This window comes from Salvelinus namaycush, chromosome 25 (assembly GCF_016432855.1).
Source record: "Salvelinus namaycush isolate Seneca chromosome 25, SaNama_1.0, whole genome shotgun sequence".
NCBI classification, from domain to species: domain Eukaryota; kingdom Metazoa; phylum Chordata; class Actinopteri; order Salmoniformes; family Salmonidae; genus Salvelinus; species Salvelinus namaycush.
The window spans coordinates 17702413-17718796 of record NC_052331.1 but is presented as its reverse complement, the minus strand read 5'-3'; the positions used below and the strand labels follow the sequence as shown (position 1 = coordinate 17718796).

Sequence of the window (16384 nt, the reverse complement as noted above, 5' to 3'; positions counted from 1 at the left end):
TGATGTGTTGGATTTGCCCCAAACATAACGCTTTGTATTCAGGACAGACATGTTTAGGAATATTTTTTTAATTCTGCACAGGCCTTATTTTCACTCTGTCTTTTAGGTTAGTATTGTGGAGTAAGTACAATGTTGTTGATCCATCCTCAGTTTTCTCTTATCACAGTCATTGAACTCTGTAACAGGTTTAATATCACCATTGGCCTCATGGTGAAATCCCTAAGCGGTTTTATTCCTCTCCAGCAACTGAGTTCGGAAGGACACCTGCATCTATGTAGTTACTGGGTATATTGATACACTATCCAAAGTGTAATTAATAACTTCACAATGCTCAAAGGGATATTCAATGTCTTATTTAATTTTTTTACCCATGTACCAATAGGTCCACTTCTTAGCGAGACATTGGAAAACCTCCCTGGACTTTGGTTAAATCTGTGTTTGAAATGCACTGCTCAGCTGAGGGACCTTACAGATAATTGTATGTGTGGTGTACAGAAATTAGGTAGTCATTAAAAAATCATGTTAAACACTATTATTGCACACAGAGTCCATGCAACTTATTATGTGACTTGTTAACCAAATTGTTAATCCTGACCTTATTCTGGCTTCCCATAACAGATTGAATACTTATTGACTCAAGGCAGTTCAGGTTTTCATTTCTAAAAACATAATTCCACTTTGACATTATGGGGCATTGTGTGTAGGTCAGTGACACAAAATCTAAGTTTAATCATTTTTAAATTCAGGCTGTAACACAAGAAAATGTGGAAAATCGGTGTGAACTTTCTGAAGGCGCTATTTATTTTTTGGGGGTCTGGGGCCCCCTGGCTGCCGGGTGCCCTAAGCGACTGCTTATGTCTCTTATGCCTGGAAGCGGTCCTGTTGATGGTCATTGACTGATTTCCTCAAACTAAAATATGTTACAACATTGTTACTAGTTTTTAATTAGTGTATTGATATTTAAAGGGAAACATACGAATAGGTTTGTATCAGTGTAAATACGTAACTACTTTAATTCAATATTACTAGCTAAATTACATTTTCCTTTTGGCACTCACTTGTGGGTACAACATGCACACTGTAGGTCTACTCTGCTGTATTTTTATTAGCTGAAAACGGGTTTTCCTGTGTTGAATAGGGGTTTTCTTGTATTTGTATATTTTATTTTCTTGATGTGTTTAAGATGCATGTGCTGTATTTAGCCTTGTGATTTATTTATGATTTTTTTGGAAAGTGACAATGCACATCAATTAGTTTTCATCTGTAGACTACTTTAGTCCCTGGGCAGATATATACAAACATTTAGCTTCACAAACATTTCACATTAAAAAAAAAGACAGGCCTACAGTAGCTATTAAAAAATATCAACTAGTAAGACCATTACTCTGTTCCAGCTGGCTGATAGGCATTAGATTGCTACTGTTTGGCATAACACAGATAATTTCCGACCAATTGTAGAAGATTTGAAATAGATTTAATGGAGCAAAAATGTATTTAATTTAATAACAAGCACTTTTTAAATTCAAACGAACCCCCTGCAACTAGACATGGACGTTTAGAAGACATTGGTTGTCTTCCAAGTCGTGAATTGAGGACTATTGCCAAGTTAATTCTTCGTGATCGATGTCCCTTCCACTGGACGGTTGAGCTAACGTGGGCTAATGCGATTAGCATGAGGTTGCAACTAACAAGAACATTTCCCAGGACATAGACACATCTGATATTGGCAGAAAACTTAAATTCTTGTTAATCTAACTGCACTGTCCAATTTACAGTAGCCATTACAGTGAAATGATACCATGCTATTGTTTGAGGAGAGTGCACAATTTTGAACATAAAGTTAATAAAAACAAATTAGACATATTTGGGCAGTCCTGATACAACATTTTGAACAGAAATGCAGTGGTTCATTGGATCACTCTAAAACTTTGCACATACACTGCTGCCATCTAGTGGCCAAAATCTAAATTGCACCTGGGCTGGAATAACACATGGCCTTTCTCTTGCATTCCAAAGATGATGGTACAAAAAAATACAAAAGAATGGTTGTTCTTTTTCTTTGTATTATCTTCTACCAGATCTACTGTGTTACATTCTCCTACATTCCTTTCAAATGGTACCAAGAATAAGCATATTCTTGCTTCAGGTCCTGAGCTACAGGCAGTTAGATTTGGGTATGTCATTTTAGGCGAAAATTGACAAAAAGGGGCGGATCCTTATTCAATTTGGTCGAAAATTCTCTGTGCTATGCCAAACAGTAAGCTACTTGTAACAACGAATGGAGCATCACATTAGCCCGTTACAGTTTGTTAGTTAGCCTACAGATGCTTTACAGTTAAAAGTTAAATACACCTTTGTCGCACTAAACCAATAGTGATGGGAATTTCCGTTATATTATTTGATGTAGAAATACCGGCATGATAAACTGTCAGATGAGCTATCTGATAGTTGGATCAAATGCTACATAGTAGCAGGCCAACTGTACGTGTGCGTGACAACATTATTTCGCAGCAACAATACACCCGCCATTATGACGCAATTATTGAGTGATAATGTTATCGCTAGTAGCCTTCATTACTGCTCTCAGCGCATTGGACAATTATTGTCCATCAATAATTCATTGGACGAGCGCGTTCATTACATTTAGTCAGTAAATAAATATTTGAACGACTTTACTCTTGTGATTTGGAATCTACTCTTGTGTTCATAAGCAGCAAGATGCCTTATCCACATAGAGTGGTGAATATTCCCACGGGATTCAAGGACTTGCTTGAGGGAGTGAGCAAGGCTGTGGTGAAGTATCAACCGGAGAGTATTCCCGCCTTCGCAGCGGTCTTCTTCAATGCGCTTCTTATCTTCAGAGACGGTAGGCTATGCTGTGCCTGAATCACCTGTAGTAGACTACACTAGACTGATGCATGTTAATAGTTCTAGACACCTTTTGTTTATTGAACTAATCACGTTGCATTGTGTTTCACAGAGAAGCCAGGCATGCCTATCCATGAGCTTATGAAAGAATTCAGGGCTACAAAAGGCTCTCATTGTAAGTTACTTAATTTTTTTCATCATCTGTTTAACAAAACAGGCCAATCAATTCTAATCCTATCTGTTGTTGTTTTCATATTGTAAATCATAATGTGCACTTTTGCTTGTTTGCAGTCTACAGGAAGCAGAATAAAGCTGTAAAACCACAAGTACAGCCGCAGGTCACTGTCCAAGGTCCTGAAAGGTCCCCCCATCCCAAGCCAATCCCGGATTGGGAGGCAGGCCCGTTGCTAATGGAAGCTAGATGTGAGGATGTCAGGGAGCCTTTCTCCTTCATCTCTAGTGACCAGCCCTGCAGCAGCTCAGACATCCAGGCTATGGATGCAGTGGCAGGAGCTTCTACTGATGGTGGCCAGAACGAGTGTGGCCTGCAAGTCTCTGCCACCACCATCACACTGTCCCCAGGGCCCATCCCAGCAGACATTGCCCAGGGCCTGGCCCTGTACCGGCGCAAGATTGACCTAGAGTCGTCCCCCCGGGACTCTCCTCCACTCGGGGCTTCCGCCAACAACTCCTGTGCGCGTGTCCGTTCGGCCCTCTTCGAGCGGGTCTCCTTCAGCGAGATCAGCAAGGAGTTGGATGCGGTGCTGATCCGGACTGGCGTGCTCCCATCAGAGTCCCTGATCATCGTGCAGACAGAGCATGTACCCGAGATGATTGTGTTCCAGGCTCATCCCCTATTGGCTGAGAACGCAGCAGTGGCTCCGCCTCCGTGTGACGTCCCTGTCAGGTCTAAGTGCAGCTGTGCCTCGATGTTGGGCGCCCTCGAAGACGTGGTGGCACCATTGGAGGTGGCCGGTACATCTCAGCCTAGCTATCCCATCTTAGCATCCGTCTGTGAGATAGCAGCTCCCGTGGTGGAGAGACCAACTGCCATGGTCGCTGAGCCTGAGGAGTCTCCAGCCCTTGGAGACAAGGTTGTACCCCTTGAGGTCCACTCTGCACCAGTCGAACCCCAGGAGATGACACCCTCAAGGCCCTCCATCCCAGTTGGAACACTGGAGCTCCCTGTTTCAGCCCCTGCTTTGTCTGACTCCCCTGCTTTGTCTGACTCCCCTGCTTTGTCTGACTCCCCTGCTGTGTCTGACTCCCCTGCTATGGCTGTCCAAGAGGTGCAGATTAGTGTGACTGATCGACATCTCTCAGTCATCCTACACTCCCTCTCTGGTGCAACTTCACCATCCGAGACAGCAGAGGATGTGATGCTGGTTCCTATGGTAGTGTCCCCTCCTGAATCAGTCAAAAAGGCGGCGAGAGAGTCCTCTGATCTTCTGTGTCCTCTTCCTGTAGCAACATTGGAGACTGAGTCTGTTAGTGTGATTTGTCCCCCTCCTTCTCCAGTGACTGTGGAGATCCAACCTTCCATTCTGGCTTCTCCCCTTACTGCTGCAACCGTGGAAACAGAATCCTCCAATCGGATTTGTCCTTCTGTGGTCAGCGTGGAGACTGAATTGGCCAATATGCGATCTTCTTCTGCTGCAGAGACAGTGGAGGCCGACTCTTCTGTTGTGACCTGTCCCCATACTGCAGTGACCGATGACTTTGTGGCCTCTGTTTCTGTGTGCCTCCCTGTTGTGGCACTAGAAGAGACCGGTGTCCCCAGTGTGCAGCTCCCAGCTCCCGCGCTTGCCTTGACAGAGGAAACTCAGTGCCAGTCTGCTTCACCATGCCTACCCACCCTCACGGCCACAGGAGAGTCCAGAACCCCCTTCTTGGTCTACCTCCCACTGCCTGCTCCAGAGCTGGCTAAGACCCCTGGTCTGTTGTGCCAACTGGGCCTGGGACCAGAGGAAGCCAAGAGCTTCCCTTTCCTGTGTCTCCCTATTTCTGACATCCCCAGGACCCCAAGTCTTGTGACTGCCAGCCTGGCTCCAGCTCAAACTGCGGCTGTTGCTCCTGCTGCTGCTCCGGATTTACCAAGGACCAACCTCCCTGGAGTGACAGATATCCCCAGGACCCTGAGTTATGTGGCGGCTGGAGCTCAGGAGCTACCACAGCTCCAGAGCTATGCGGCTAACACCGCTGAAGTCCAGGAGCCACCGAGGACCCCCAGCTATCTGGCTAACACCCCTGGAGTTCAGGAAATACCACACAACCCCAGCTATCTGAAAAACTCAGCTGTCTTCCAAGATATGTGTTTTATGTGCCCCTCCGTTACCGCCTCCAATCTGTCCAGGAACAATAGCTTTGTGCACTCTCCGGCTGCCATGGCTCCACAGCAGCTGATTAGGGGCCCGTGTATGATGTCTCTGTACCCCCAAGGAGGGCCTGTGATGGGCCACTGTACCCACTCCCCAGGACAGTGTTCTGCATCTCTGCAGCAGCAGGCTGGCATGGCTCCGCTCAACCACGGACAGCAGACCAACACCAACTTCATGCCCATTTGTTCTCAAGGGCCAAGTAAGATGTTTACATGTATTCATTTAATGTTCAAACCTTTGCACTGAAGTCAATAGATTTTAGATTTAGTTGTAAAATTAGCTGTACATTTGTTGGTTCATAGCTGTACACTTAGAAAAGGAATCCGCATTAGGGGAAACTGTCTGCCGCAGCACCTTGTTATTGTTGTGGTTTCGTGGACGGTGATTTGCGTCGAGCAGTGCAAAATAAAATAATTGCATTACATATTCTGCTGTTCTATTGCGCTTACAATGATGTCTGAGGGGAAAAAACTGTTTGTTGTTTGCAGCAACTTCTTTGTTGTTGTAATATCCCAAAAGGACGCGGCAGTTTCACCATTAAGGATTCCAGCTTAATTCATCTATAGGTTTTACCTTTACATTACAGACATAATACACTGGGATTTTTGTGAGACTGCCATCATGCCTTATAATGTATCTTCTCCCCCTCTATCTCCTCAGGCCTGTGTAGCTGCCTCAGCAGGACCGGTAGCCACTGGCGCCTCTGCCACCTGACGCGACCCGAGTCCCAGGGCAGGGTGGGCGGCATGATCTGCCCCTACCAGAACTCCCAGACCATGATGCACTGCAACAGCCTGGATCACATGGCCAACATCCCCATGTACCAGGACTGTGGCCACTACTCTAGCAGCTGCCACCTGCTGCCACCGTGCTCCCAGTCGTCCCACAGCAGCCTGCACACCCACCACGTGGCCGAGCCCCGTTGCTCTGCTCACAACCTGGGCACCTCCTTCGTCCAGCCCCAGACCTGCTCCTCCGACCCCCTCTTCCACTTCCCCCAGCAGTACCACCTGTTGGCCACCCCCTCCCAGGAGAGGCAGCAGGCCCTGTGCCCTCTCCAGTGCCCACTGCTGCAGCAGCGCCACAGCTCCCTGCTCTTTTGTGGGCACCAGGGGGAGCTGAGCAGGCGGGGCTCCTCCAGCTGTGTCCCTGCCACCAACCAGAGACAGAACCAGGGAGGAATGGAGCAGAAGAACAACATGCCCAGCTGCGTATCGCTTCATAACAAAAGATTAGACACAAGCTCAAACAACAATCAAGGTAGCTAAACATGTTGCCACTATGAAATGTATGGTTGTGTTTTAGATTTCACTTGGACTTTCTGGATGAATGTCAGGGCTAGCATCCATGCCTACCGTGTGGTTATTATTAAAAGTTGAACATATGGCATTAAGTGGTTGAAGAAGCTATGTGTTTTCATGTTATAGATGAAACTATGCTCTTTTTTTTCTTGTCACAGGCTGCGTCATGAACTGCAATCCCCAGGGCAACTAATCCTGTCTTCACATGAGAAGGACCTTATTTTGGCAGTTGCCAATGTCTCTTTTGCATTCTTTTAAACTGATAATGAGGAATAAATATACTTACATTGCATGAATTTCAATAGTGTACAAACCCTCAATCAATCACTACAAAAACATACAACTTAAGGTAATTGCAGCTATATAAAGGCAGTAGATGGAGGGTAAACTTCCACATTGATACAAAAGTTTGACAAAGATTCGGTATTGGGCTGTTGTTTAAAGCTAGAATCCTTAGTTGCTACATCAATTTTTGGACTATAACTTATAAATCCCTCTTGAGCTTAGTTCAACTGTCATACCCCATCAGAAACCAAAATATAAGCTTGTTTTACTCCAATGTTTGTAAACAATGTAAACAAACACTTTATACCCTCCAAACATGGTTCAAACTATAATTTTGATATCACTGATGGTCAGTCCTTACGTCTATGGCTCTGTCTATGAATTTGAGAGTGGTTACATTTCTCCATGCCTATCTCTCAGCTTTTTACCAAAACAGTGGCGAGGTGTCACTTTGTTCTATTTTTAAACTAAGGATTCTAGCTTTAGGACCACTCTGTTTCTATGAAATGCGCACAATGTTATCCAATCTATGAATAGAACCATTGCAACACTCACAAAATGAGTCATAATGTCACATCCATGTTGCATAGTAACAGATACCAAGTGTGAGTTAAAAAAAAAAAAAAAAGAAGAAAATCACCATCAACCTTTAAATCTGGCTTAGACAGTCTGGCCTGACTTGGACTGAGCCTAAGGCCATTTCATCCTTTGAACATCTGCTCAGTTACTTGTCAGAACTCAAAATGACCTGGAATAGCTTTTTTTAAATTTTAAAGCTAAATTTGCCTGCAGGTAATGTTAGCTATTATACATGTTGTTTTCCTGCTATTGAAGCTCATCACAACATTATTTTACCATCTAATGAGAAGTTAGAGCAACTACACCATATTATTTAAAAAGTACAACAATACAGTAGGTAGAAAGTGATAGATTGTTACTTTTGGCTATGTTGTGGTAGATGAGCTAAACAATGGAATTCCACCACATGACCCATGCCTGTTGATTGCCACCAACATCAAATCAAAGTTCATTTGTCACGTGCGCCCGAATACAACAGGTGTAGAACTTCCAGTGAAATGCTTACTTACAGGCTCTAACCAATAGTGCAAAAAAGGTATTAGGTGAACAATAGGTCAGTAAAGAAATAAAACAACAGTAAAAAGACAGACTATATACAGTAGCGAGGCTATAAAAGTAGTGAGGCTACATACAGACACCAGTTAGTCAGGCTGATTGAGGTAGTATGTACATGTAGATAGGGTTAAAGTGACTGCATATGTGATGAACAGAGAGTAGCAGTAGTGTAAAAGGGGGTGGTGGGTGGCGGGACACAATGCAGATAGCCCGGTTAGCCAATATGCGGGAGCACTGGTTGGTCGGCCCAATTAGTATGTACATGAATGTATAGTTAAAGTGACTATGCATATATGATAAACAGAGAGTAGCAGCAGCGTAAAAAGAGGGTTTGGGGGGGGGCACATAATGCAAATAGTCCGGGTAGCCATTTGATTACCTGTTCATGGGGTCTTCTGGCTTGGGGGTAAAAACTGTTGAGAAGCCTTTTTGTCCTAGACTTGGCACTCCGGTACCGCTTGCCATACGATAGTAGAGAGAACAGTCTATGACTGGGGTGGTTGGGGTCTTTGACAATTTTTAGGGCCTTCCTCTGACACCGCCTGGTGTAGAGGTCCTGGATGGCAGGCAGCTTAGCCCCAGTGATGTGCTGGGCCATACGCACTACCCTCTGTAGTGCCATGTGGTCAGAGGCCGAGCAATTGCCGTACCAGGCAGTGATGCAACCAGTCAGGATGCTCTCGATGTTGCAGCTGTAGAACCTTTTGAGCATCTCAGGACGCATGCCAAATCTTTTTAGTTTCCTGAAGGGGAATAGGCTTTGTCGTGCCCTCTTCACTACTGTCTTGGTGTGTTTGGACCATTCTAGTTTGTTGTTGATGTGGACACCAAGGAACTTGAAGCTCTCAACCTGCTCCACTACAGCCCGTTGATGAGAATGGGGGCGTGCTCAATCCTCCTTTTCCTGTAGTCCACAATCATCTCCTTAGTCTTGGCTACGTTGAGGGATAGGTTGTTATTCTGGCACCACACAGCCAGGTCTCTGACCTCTCCCTATAGGCTGTCTCGTCGTTGTCTGTGATCAGGCCTACCACTGTTGTGTCGTCTGCAAACTTAATGATGGTAATGGAGTCATGCCTGGCCATGCAGTCGTGGGTGAACAGGAGAGGACTGAGCACGCACCCCTGTGGAGCTCCAGTGTTGAGGATCAGCGTGGCAGATGTGTTGCTACCTACCCTCACCACCTGGGGGCGGCCCGTCAGGAAGTCCAGGATCCAGTTGCAGAAGGAGGTGTTTAGTCCCAGGATCCTTAGCTTAGTGATGAACTTTGATGGGAACTATGGTGTTGAACGCTGAGCTGTAGTCAATGAATAGCATTCTCACATAGGTGTTCCTTTTGTCCAGGTGGGAAAGGGCAGTGTGGAGTGCAATAGAGATTGCATCATCTGTGGATCTGTTTGGGCGGTATGCAAATTGGAGTAGGTCTAGGGTTTCTGGGATAATGGTGTTGATGTGAGCCATTACCAGCCTTTCAAAGCACTTCATGGCTACGGACGTGAGTGCTACGGGTCTGTAGTCATTTAGGCAGGTTGCCTTTGTGTTCTTGGGCACAGGGACTATGGTGATCTGCTTGAAACATGTTGGTATTACAGACTCAATCAGGTACATGTTGAAAATGTCAGTGAAGACACCTGCCAGTTGGTCAGCACATGCCCGGAGCACACGTCCTGGTAATCCGTCTGGCCCCGCAGCCTTGTGTATGTTGACCTGTTTAAAGGTCTTACTCACGTCGCCTACGGAGAGCGTGACCACACAGTCGTCCGGAACAGCTGATGCTCTCATGCATGCCTCATTGTTGCTTGCGTCGAAGCGAGCATAGAAGGGATTAAGCTTGTCTGGTAGGCTCGTGTCACTGGGCAGCTCGCAGCTGTGCTTCCCTTTTGTAGTCTGTAATAGTTTGCAAGCCCTGCCACATAAGACGAGCGTCGGAGCCGGTGTAGTACGATTCAATCTTAGCCCTGTATTGTCGCTTTGCCTGATTGATGGTTCGTCGGACGGCATAGCAGGATTTTTTATAAGTTTCTGGGTTAGAGTCCCGCACCTTGAAAGTGGCAGCTCTACAATTTAGCTCAGTGCGAATGTTGCCTGTAATCCATGATTTCTTGTTGGGGTATGTATGTACAGTCACTGTGGTGGACGACGTCATTGATGCACTTATTGATAAAGCCAGTGACTGATGTGGTGTACTCCTCAATGCCATCGGAAGAATCCCGGAACATATTAAAGTCTGTTATAGCAAAACAGTCCTGTAGTTAAGCATCTGCTTCATCTGACCACTTTTTTATAGACTGAGTCACTGGTGATTCCTGCTTTAATTTTTGCTTGTAAGCAGGAATCAGGAGGATAGAGTTGTGGTCAGATTTACCAAATGGAGGGCGAGGGAGAGCTTTGTACGCATCTCTGTGTGTGGAGTACAGGTGATCTAGAATTTTTTTCCCTCTGGTTGCACATTTAACATGTTGATAGAAATTAGGTAGAACTGATTTAAGTTTCCCTGCATTAAAGTCTCCGGCCACTAGGAGTGCCACCTCTGGGTGAGCGGTTTCCTGTTTGCCTATTTTCTTATACAGCTGACTGAGTGCAGTCTTAGTGCCAGCAACCGTCTGTGGTGGTAAATAAACAGACACAAAAAGTATGAAAACTCTCTTGGCTAATAGTGTGGTCTGCAGTTTATCATAAGATACTCTACTTCAGGCGAGCAAAATCTAGAGACTTCCTTAGATTTCGTGCACCAGCTGTTGTTTACAAGTATGCACAGACCGCCCCCCCCTCCCCTCGTCTTACCGGAGTGTGCTGTTCTATCTTGCCGGTGCAGCGTGTATCCCGCTAGCTGAATATCCATGTCATTCAGCCACGATTCCGTGAAACATAGGATATTACAGTTTTTGATGTCCCGTTGGTAGGATATTCGTGATCGTACCTCGTCTAATTTATTGTCCAATGATTGCACGTTGGCGAGTAGTGTTGACGTTAACGGCAGCTTTCCCAGTCGCCTTCTCCGGGTCCTGACCAGGCATCCGGGTCTTTGTTCTCTGTACCTGCGTCGCTTCCTCTTGCAAATAGCGGGGATGTCGGTCCTGTGGGGTGTTTGGAGAATGTCTTGTGCGTCGTCTTTGTTGTAGAAACAATCTTTGTCTAATCCGAGGTGAGTGATCGCTGTCCTGATATCCAGAAGCTCTTTTTTGCTGTAAAATATGGTTGCAGAAACATTATGTACAAAATAAGTTACAAATAACGTGGGAAAAAACACATAATAGCACAATTGGTTGGGCGCTCGTAAAACTGCTGCCATTTCTTCCAGCGCCATTTTAATGAAAAACTCTCCATGCAAGTGCCCACTACCAGTTACCAACAACAAGCAACACTGTCAACACCAGTGCCCACTGCCAGTCCAATGAAAAGGGATTTCAACTCTACAGTCTGACCTGCAACCCCTGCTGAGCCAAAGTACAGTCCACTCAATCCAACTGGGACAACAGCTGGTTCAGAACCAAAGGAGAGTCAAATCTCCCCAAACATGGCAGCAGAAAAGATAAATTGCATAAATGCGGTAAAGAGGTCAATCGATCTCAACCAAAACAATGGAATCACCAAGGAAATGTGTGCGGTAAAGATCCCGACTCTCCTAATTTACCCCCGGCAAAATGATCTATTGTTTATTTCACACTGTTGAAGTAAAAATCAGAGTATAATGCTTGTATGGACGTCAACCCCAACACATGTTCATGTCATCTTAACCAATCAACTGCGTTACAGTTAAAAAAATACTTTTACTATACAGCGAAAACCGCCGAATATATCCAAATCGGACTTAAGTAACCACATTGTGGGCCTGTTACAATACATAAATCATAAGTCACTGTCACTAGCTGACTACCACCCGGTTACTCTACCATGCACCTTAGAGGCTGCTGCCCTATGTACATAGTCATGGAACACTGGTCACTTTAATGATGTTTACATACTGTTTATTTTTTTATATTTTTTTATTGATACAAAATACTTGCAGTGAAGCCGCTCAACAACTACATCACATTATCATCTAACAGCCTCCCATCCAGAGTGACACACAGACTCAACCAGGGTTTACATACTGTTTTACCCCCTTCATATGTACAGTATATACAGTATACTGTATTCTAGTCAAGGCCTATCCAATTTAACTATTGCTGTACATACAGCACATTCGGAAAGTATTCAGACCGCTTGACTTTTCCACATTTTGTTACGTTACAGCCTTGTTCTAAAATTGATTAAATTGTTTCCCCCCCCTCATCAATCTACACAATACCCCATAATGACAGACGAAAAACAGGTTTAGACAAAACTGAAATATCTAATTTAAATAAGTATTCAGACCCTTCACATAATACTTTGTTGAAGCCTCTTTGGCAGCGATTACAGGCTTGAGTCTTCTTTGATAGGACACTACAAGCTTGGCACACCTGTATTTGTGGAGTTTCTCCCATTCTTCTCTACAGATCCTTTCATGCTCTTGTCAGGTTGGATGGGGAGCGTCGCTGCACAGCTATTTTCAGGTCTCTCCGGAGATGTTCGATTGGGTTCAAGTCCGGACTCTGGCTGGACCACTCAAGTACATTAAGAGACTTGTCCCAAAGCCACTCCTGCGTTGTCTTGGCTGTGTGCTTAGGGTCCTTGTCCTGTTGGAAGGTGAACCTTCACCCCAGTCTGAGGTCCTGAGCGCTCTGGAGCAGGTTTTCATTAAGGATCTCTGTACTTTGCTCCGTTCATGGTCCCGTGTGGCTCAGTTGGTAGAGCATGGCGCTTGCAACGCCAGGGTTGTGGGTTCGATTCCCACAGGGGACCAGTAGAAAAAAAGTATGAATGTATGTACTTGTAAGTCGCTCTGGATAAGAGCGTCTGCTAAATGACTTAAATGTAAATGTTCATCTTTCCCTCGATCCTGACTAGTCTACCAGTCCCTGCCGCTGAAAAATATCCCCACAGCATGATGCTGCCACCACCATACTTCACCGTAGTGATGGTGCCAGGTTTCCTCCAGATGTGACGCTTGGCATTCAGGCCAAAAAGTTCAATCTTGGTTTTATCAGACCAGAGAATCTTGTTTCTCATGATCTGGGAGTCCGTTAGGTGCCTTTTGGCAAACTCCAAGCGGGCTGTCATCTGCCTTTTACTGAGCAGTGGCTTCCATCTGGCCACTCTAACATAAAGGCCTGATTGTTGATGTGCTGTAGAGATGGTTGTCAACCTCAACTTTGCATTCAGAAGATTTCAAGTCTAGTGATATATTGTACTTCAATTAACTCAGAAATGGATTGATATGATGGGGTGATGTTCATATTTATAGTTTGTATAGATATGGGAAGGAAACAAGGCTTAAGCCTTACAATGGATACTATTGTTATAAACATATGCATAGCCTAGTTTTGAAAAGGCCATTGTCCATATTTTTATTTTCCAGTTGGTGGTATTGTGACCCCAGTGTTTTGGGGCAGGTGTGTGGTTGTACAGCAGAGCTTCTCTGGGACATATATGCCTATGGATACACTCCCAGCAGACATTTCATATCACAACATGGCCCATGGAACTACACAGACTGAGGAGAGACCAGCATTCCTTGGAACTACAGACAATACAGTTTCAGCATTGCATGGAACTACACAAACTGAAAGACTAGGGACACACGGAACTACACAAACTGAAAGACTAGGGACACACGGAACTACACAAACTGAAAGACTAGGGACACACGGAACTACACAAACTGAAAGACTAGGGGCACACGGAACTACACAAACTGAAAGACTAGGGGCACACGGAACTACACAAACTGAAAGACTAGGGACACACGGAACTACACAAACTGAAAGACTAGGGACACACGGAACTACACAAACTGAAAGACTAGGGACACACGGAACTACACAAACTGAAAGACTAGGGGCACACGGAACTACACAAACTGAGGAGAGACCAGTGGCTCATGGAACTACACAAACTGAAAGACTAGGGACACACAGAACTACACAAACTGAAAGACTAGGGGCACACGGAACTACACAAACTGAGGAGAGACCAGTGGCCCATGGAACTACACAAACTGAAAGACTAGGGGCACACGGAACTACACAAACTGAAAGACTAGGGACACATGGAACTACATAAACTGAAAGACTAGGAGCACACGGAACTACACAAACTGAAAGACTAGGGACACACGGAACTACACAAACTGAGGAGAGACCAGTGGCCCATGGAACTACACAAACATCAGGCTCTCCTCTGCCGAGTAATGTTGGAAGAATTACTGGGATTGGTTCCTTCCCCTACTGAGGATGTCATAAAAGTAGCAGACTGGGTCAAACCAGACAACATAGAGACCAGCAAATCAAGACTTGGTCAGTCCTCAAGATGTAGAGAATGTGCCAATAACAGAATTCATCAGTCCTCAACATGACGAGAATGCACCAATAACAGAATCTGCAATAACGGAATCCTCGAAAAATCCTCAAGATGAGAAGAGTGTCGAAACAACTGTGGAGCTAACTACCAATCCCCAGCCTGAAGACACTACCAACGATCCACACTGTCCTGGGGCAGAGACACCAGAGATGGTCAAGGATGACCAAGCTACTAAAACACCAGAGGACGAGTCTGTCCAGTATATCACACAACTTTGCTGGAATAAGGATAAGAACGAGATGTCTTATTTGAGATACTCTTTGAAGAGCATGTATAGTTTTACCCTCTTCCAGCGTGTCCCCATTGGTGCAGGACACATCTCGGGATATGGACCCTGCTCTAAAAAGCTTTGTCAACCAAGTCTGGACACTGTATAATTTTGCTCAAGAGACTGGCAAAGGGAACCTGTTTATGAGTGTGTTGTCCCAGCCAATGGCTGTGCCTACATTGAAAGTGTTGGTCCAGAGGATGTCTTGTTTGCAAAGAGGACCTCCCACTATTCATGTCTAGACTCAGGTCAACTCAGGAGTGGACAGACACAGGGACAATCAAGCCAGACCGCTCAGACTGTCGGCATGTTAGACACTCAGAAAATCAACATCCCCAACTATCTCCTCGTGGAACGTTCAGCCCCAACCTTGGATATAGCTTCTTCCCAAGAGAAAAATCCAGTTGATCAACAGAGTTGTGCAGCCAACAGGGGACGATGTATTGGCTTCCTGTCAGTTTGCTCTAAGGGAGTAGTACACAGCATTGTACGAGATCTTAAGTTTTGTGCCAATTTCTCGCATGGAATAGCCTTCATTTCTCAGAACAAGAATAGACTGACGAGTTTCAGAAGAAAGTCTTAGTTTCTGTCCATTTTGAGCCTGTAATCGAACCCACAAATGCTGATGCTCCAGATACTCAACTAGTCTAAAGAAGGCCAGTTTTATCAATCAATCAATCAATCAATCAAATGTATTTATAAAGCCCTTTTTACATCAGCCGAAGTCACAAAGTGCTGTACAGAAACTCAGCCTAAAACCCCAACAGCAAGCAATGCAGATATAGAAGCACAGTGGCTAGGAAAAAATCCCTAGAAAGGCCGGGACATAGGAAGAAACCTAGAGAGGAACCAGTCTCTGAGGGGTGGCCAGTCCTCTTTTGGCTGTGCCGGGTGGAGATTATAACAGAACATGGCCAAGATGTTCAGTCGTTCATAGATGACCAGCAGGGTCAGATAATAATAATCACAGTGGTTGTAGAGGGTGCAACAGGTCAGCACCTCAGGAGTAAATGTCAGTTGGCTTTTCATAGCCGATCTTTCAGAGTTAGAGACAGCAGGTGCGGTAGAGAGTCCAAAACAGCAGGTACGGGACAAGGTAGCACGTCCAGTTAATCAGCACAACAGTTTTCAGCTGTGCTAATATAATTGCAAAAGGGTTTTCTAAAGATCAATTAGCCTTTTAAAATGAAAAACTTGGATTAGCTAACACAACGTGCCATTGGAACACAGAAGTGATGGTTGCTGATAATGGGCCTGTGTACTGTAGATATTCAGCCGTTTCTAGCTACAACAGTCATTTACAACATTAACAATGTCTACACTGTATTTCTGATCAATTTGATGTTATTTTAATGGACAAAAAATTTGCTTTTCTTTCAAAAACAAGGACATTTCTAAGTGATCCCAAACTTTTTAACGGTACTGTACGTGAATAGTATATATTGCATTGAAAGCATTGATACAGTATTGTTGTATGTTATTTGTTGTTATATTATCCTTATATATCCCCCCCTCCCAAAACAGAACAGACATGGGGGATGATGAAGTTGAAAAGTGACGGATCAAATTAAGTTTTTCCATCCGCATTGAATTCTTGAAATAAATACAATTAATCTGAATCTGCAGTTTTCTTTTTGTTTTTGCATCGGCAAATTATTTATTTTGTAAACCGTAACATGACAACTGACATATGCAGAATTGTAAAT

The 16384-nt window shown here is 44.7% G+C and overlaps 1 protein-coding gene across 1 annotated transcript; it reads left to right on the top strand.

Annotated features, from left to right (window-relative positions):
• Positions 1 to 2160: 2160 nt before the first annotated feature.
• On the top strand, positions 2161 to 6843 carry LOC120020757. Its single transcript, XM_038964500.1, has 5 exons — positions 2161 to 2866; positions 2981 to 3043; positions 3160 to 5445; positions 5907 to 6506; positions 6706 to 6843. The coding sequence occupies exons 1-5, from the start codon at positions 2719 to 2721 to the stop codon at positions 6738 to 6740; spliced, it is 3132 nt and encodes a 1043-aa protein (XP_038820428.1). The 5' UTR covers positions 2161 to 2718; the 3' UTR covers positions 6741 to 6843.
• The last annotated feature ends 9541 nt before the right edge of the window (positions 6844 to 16384 follow it).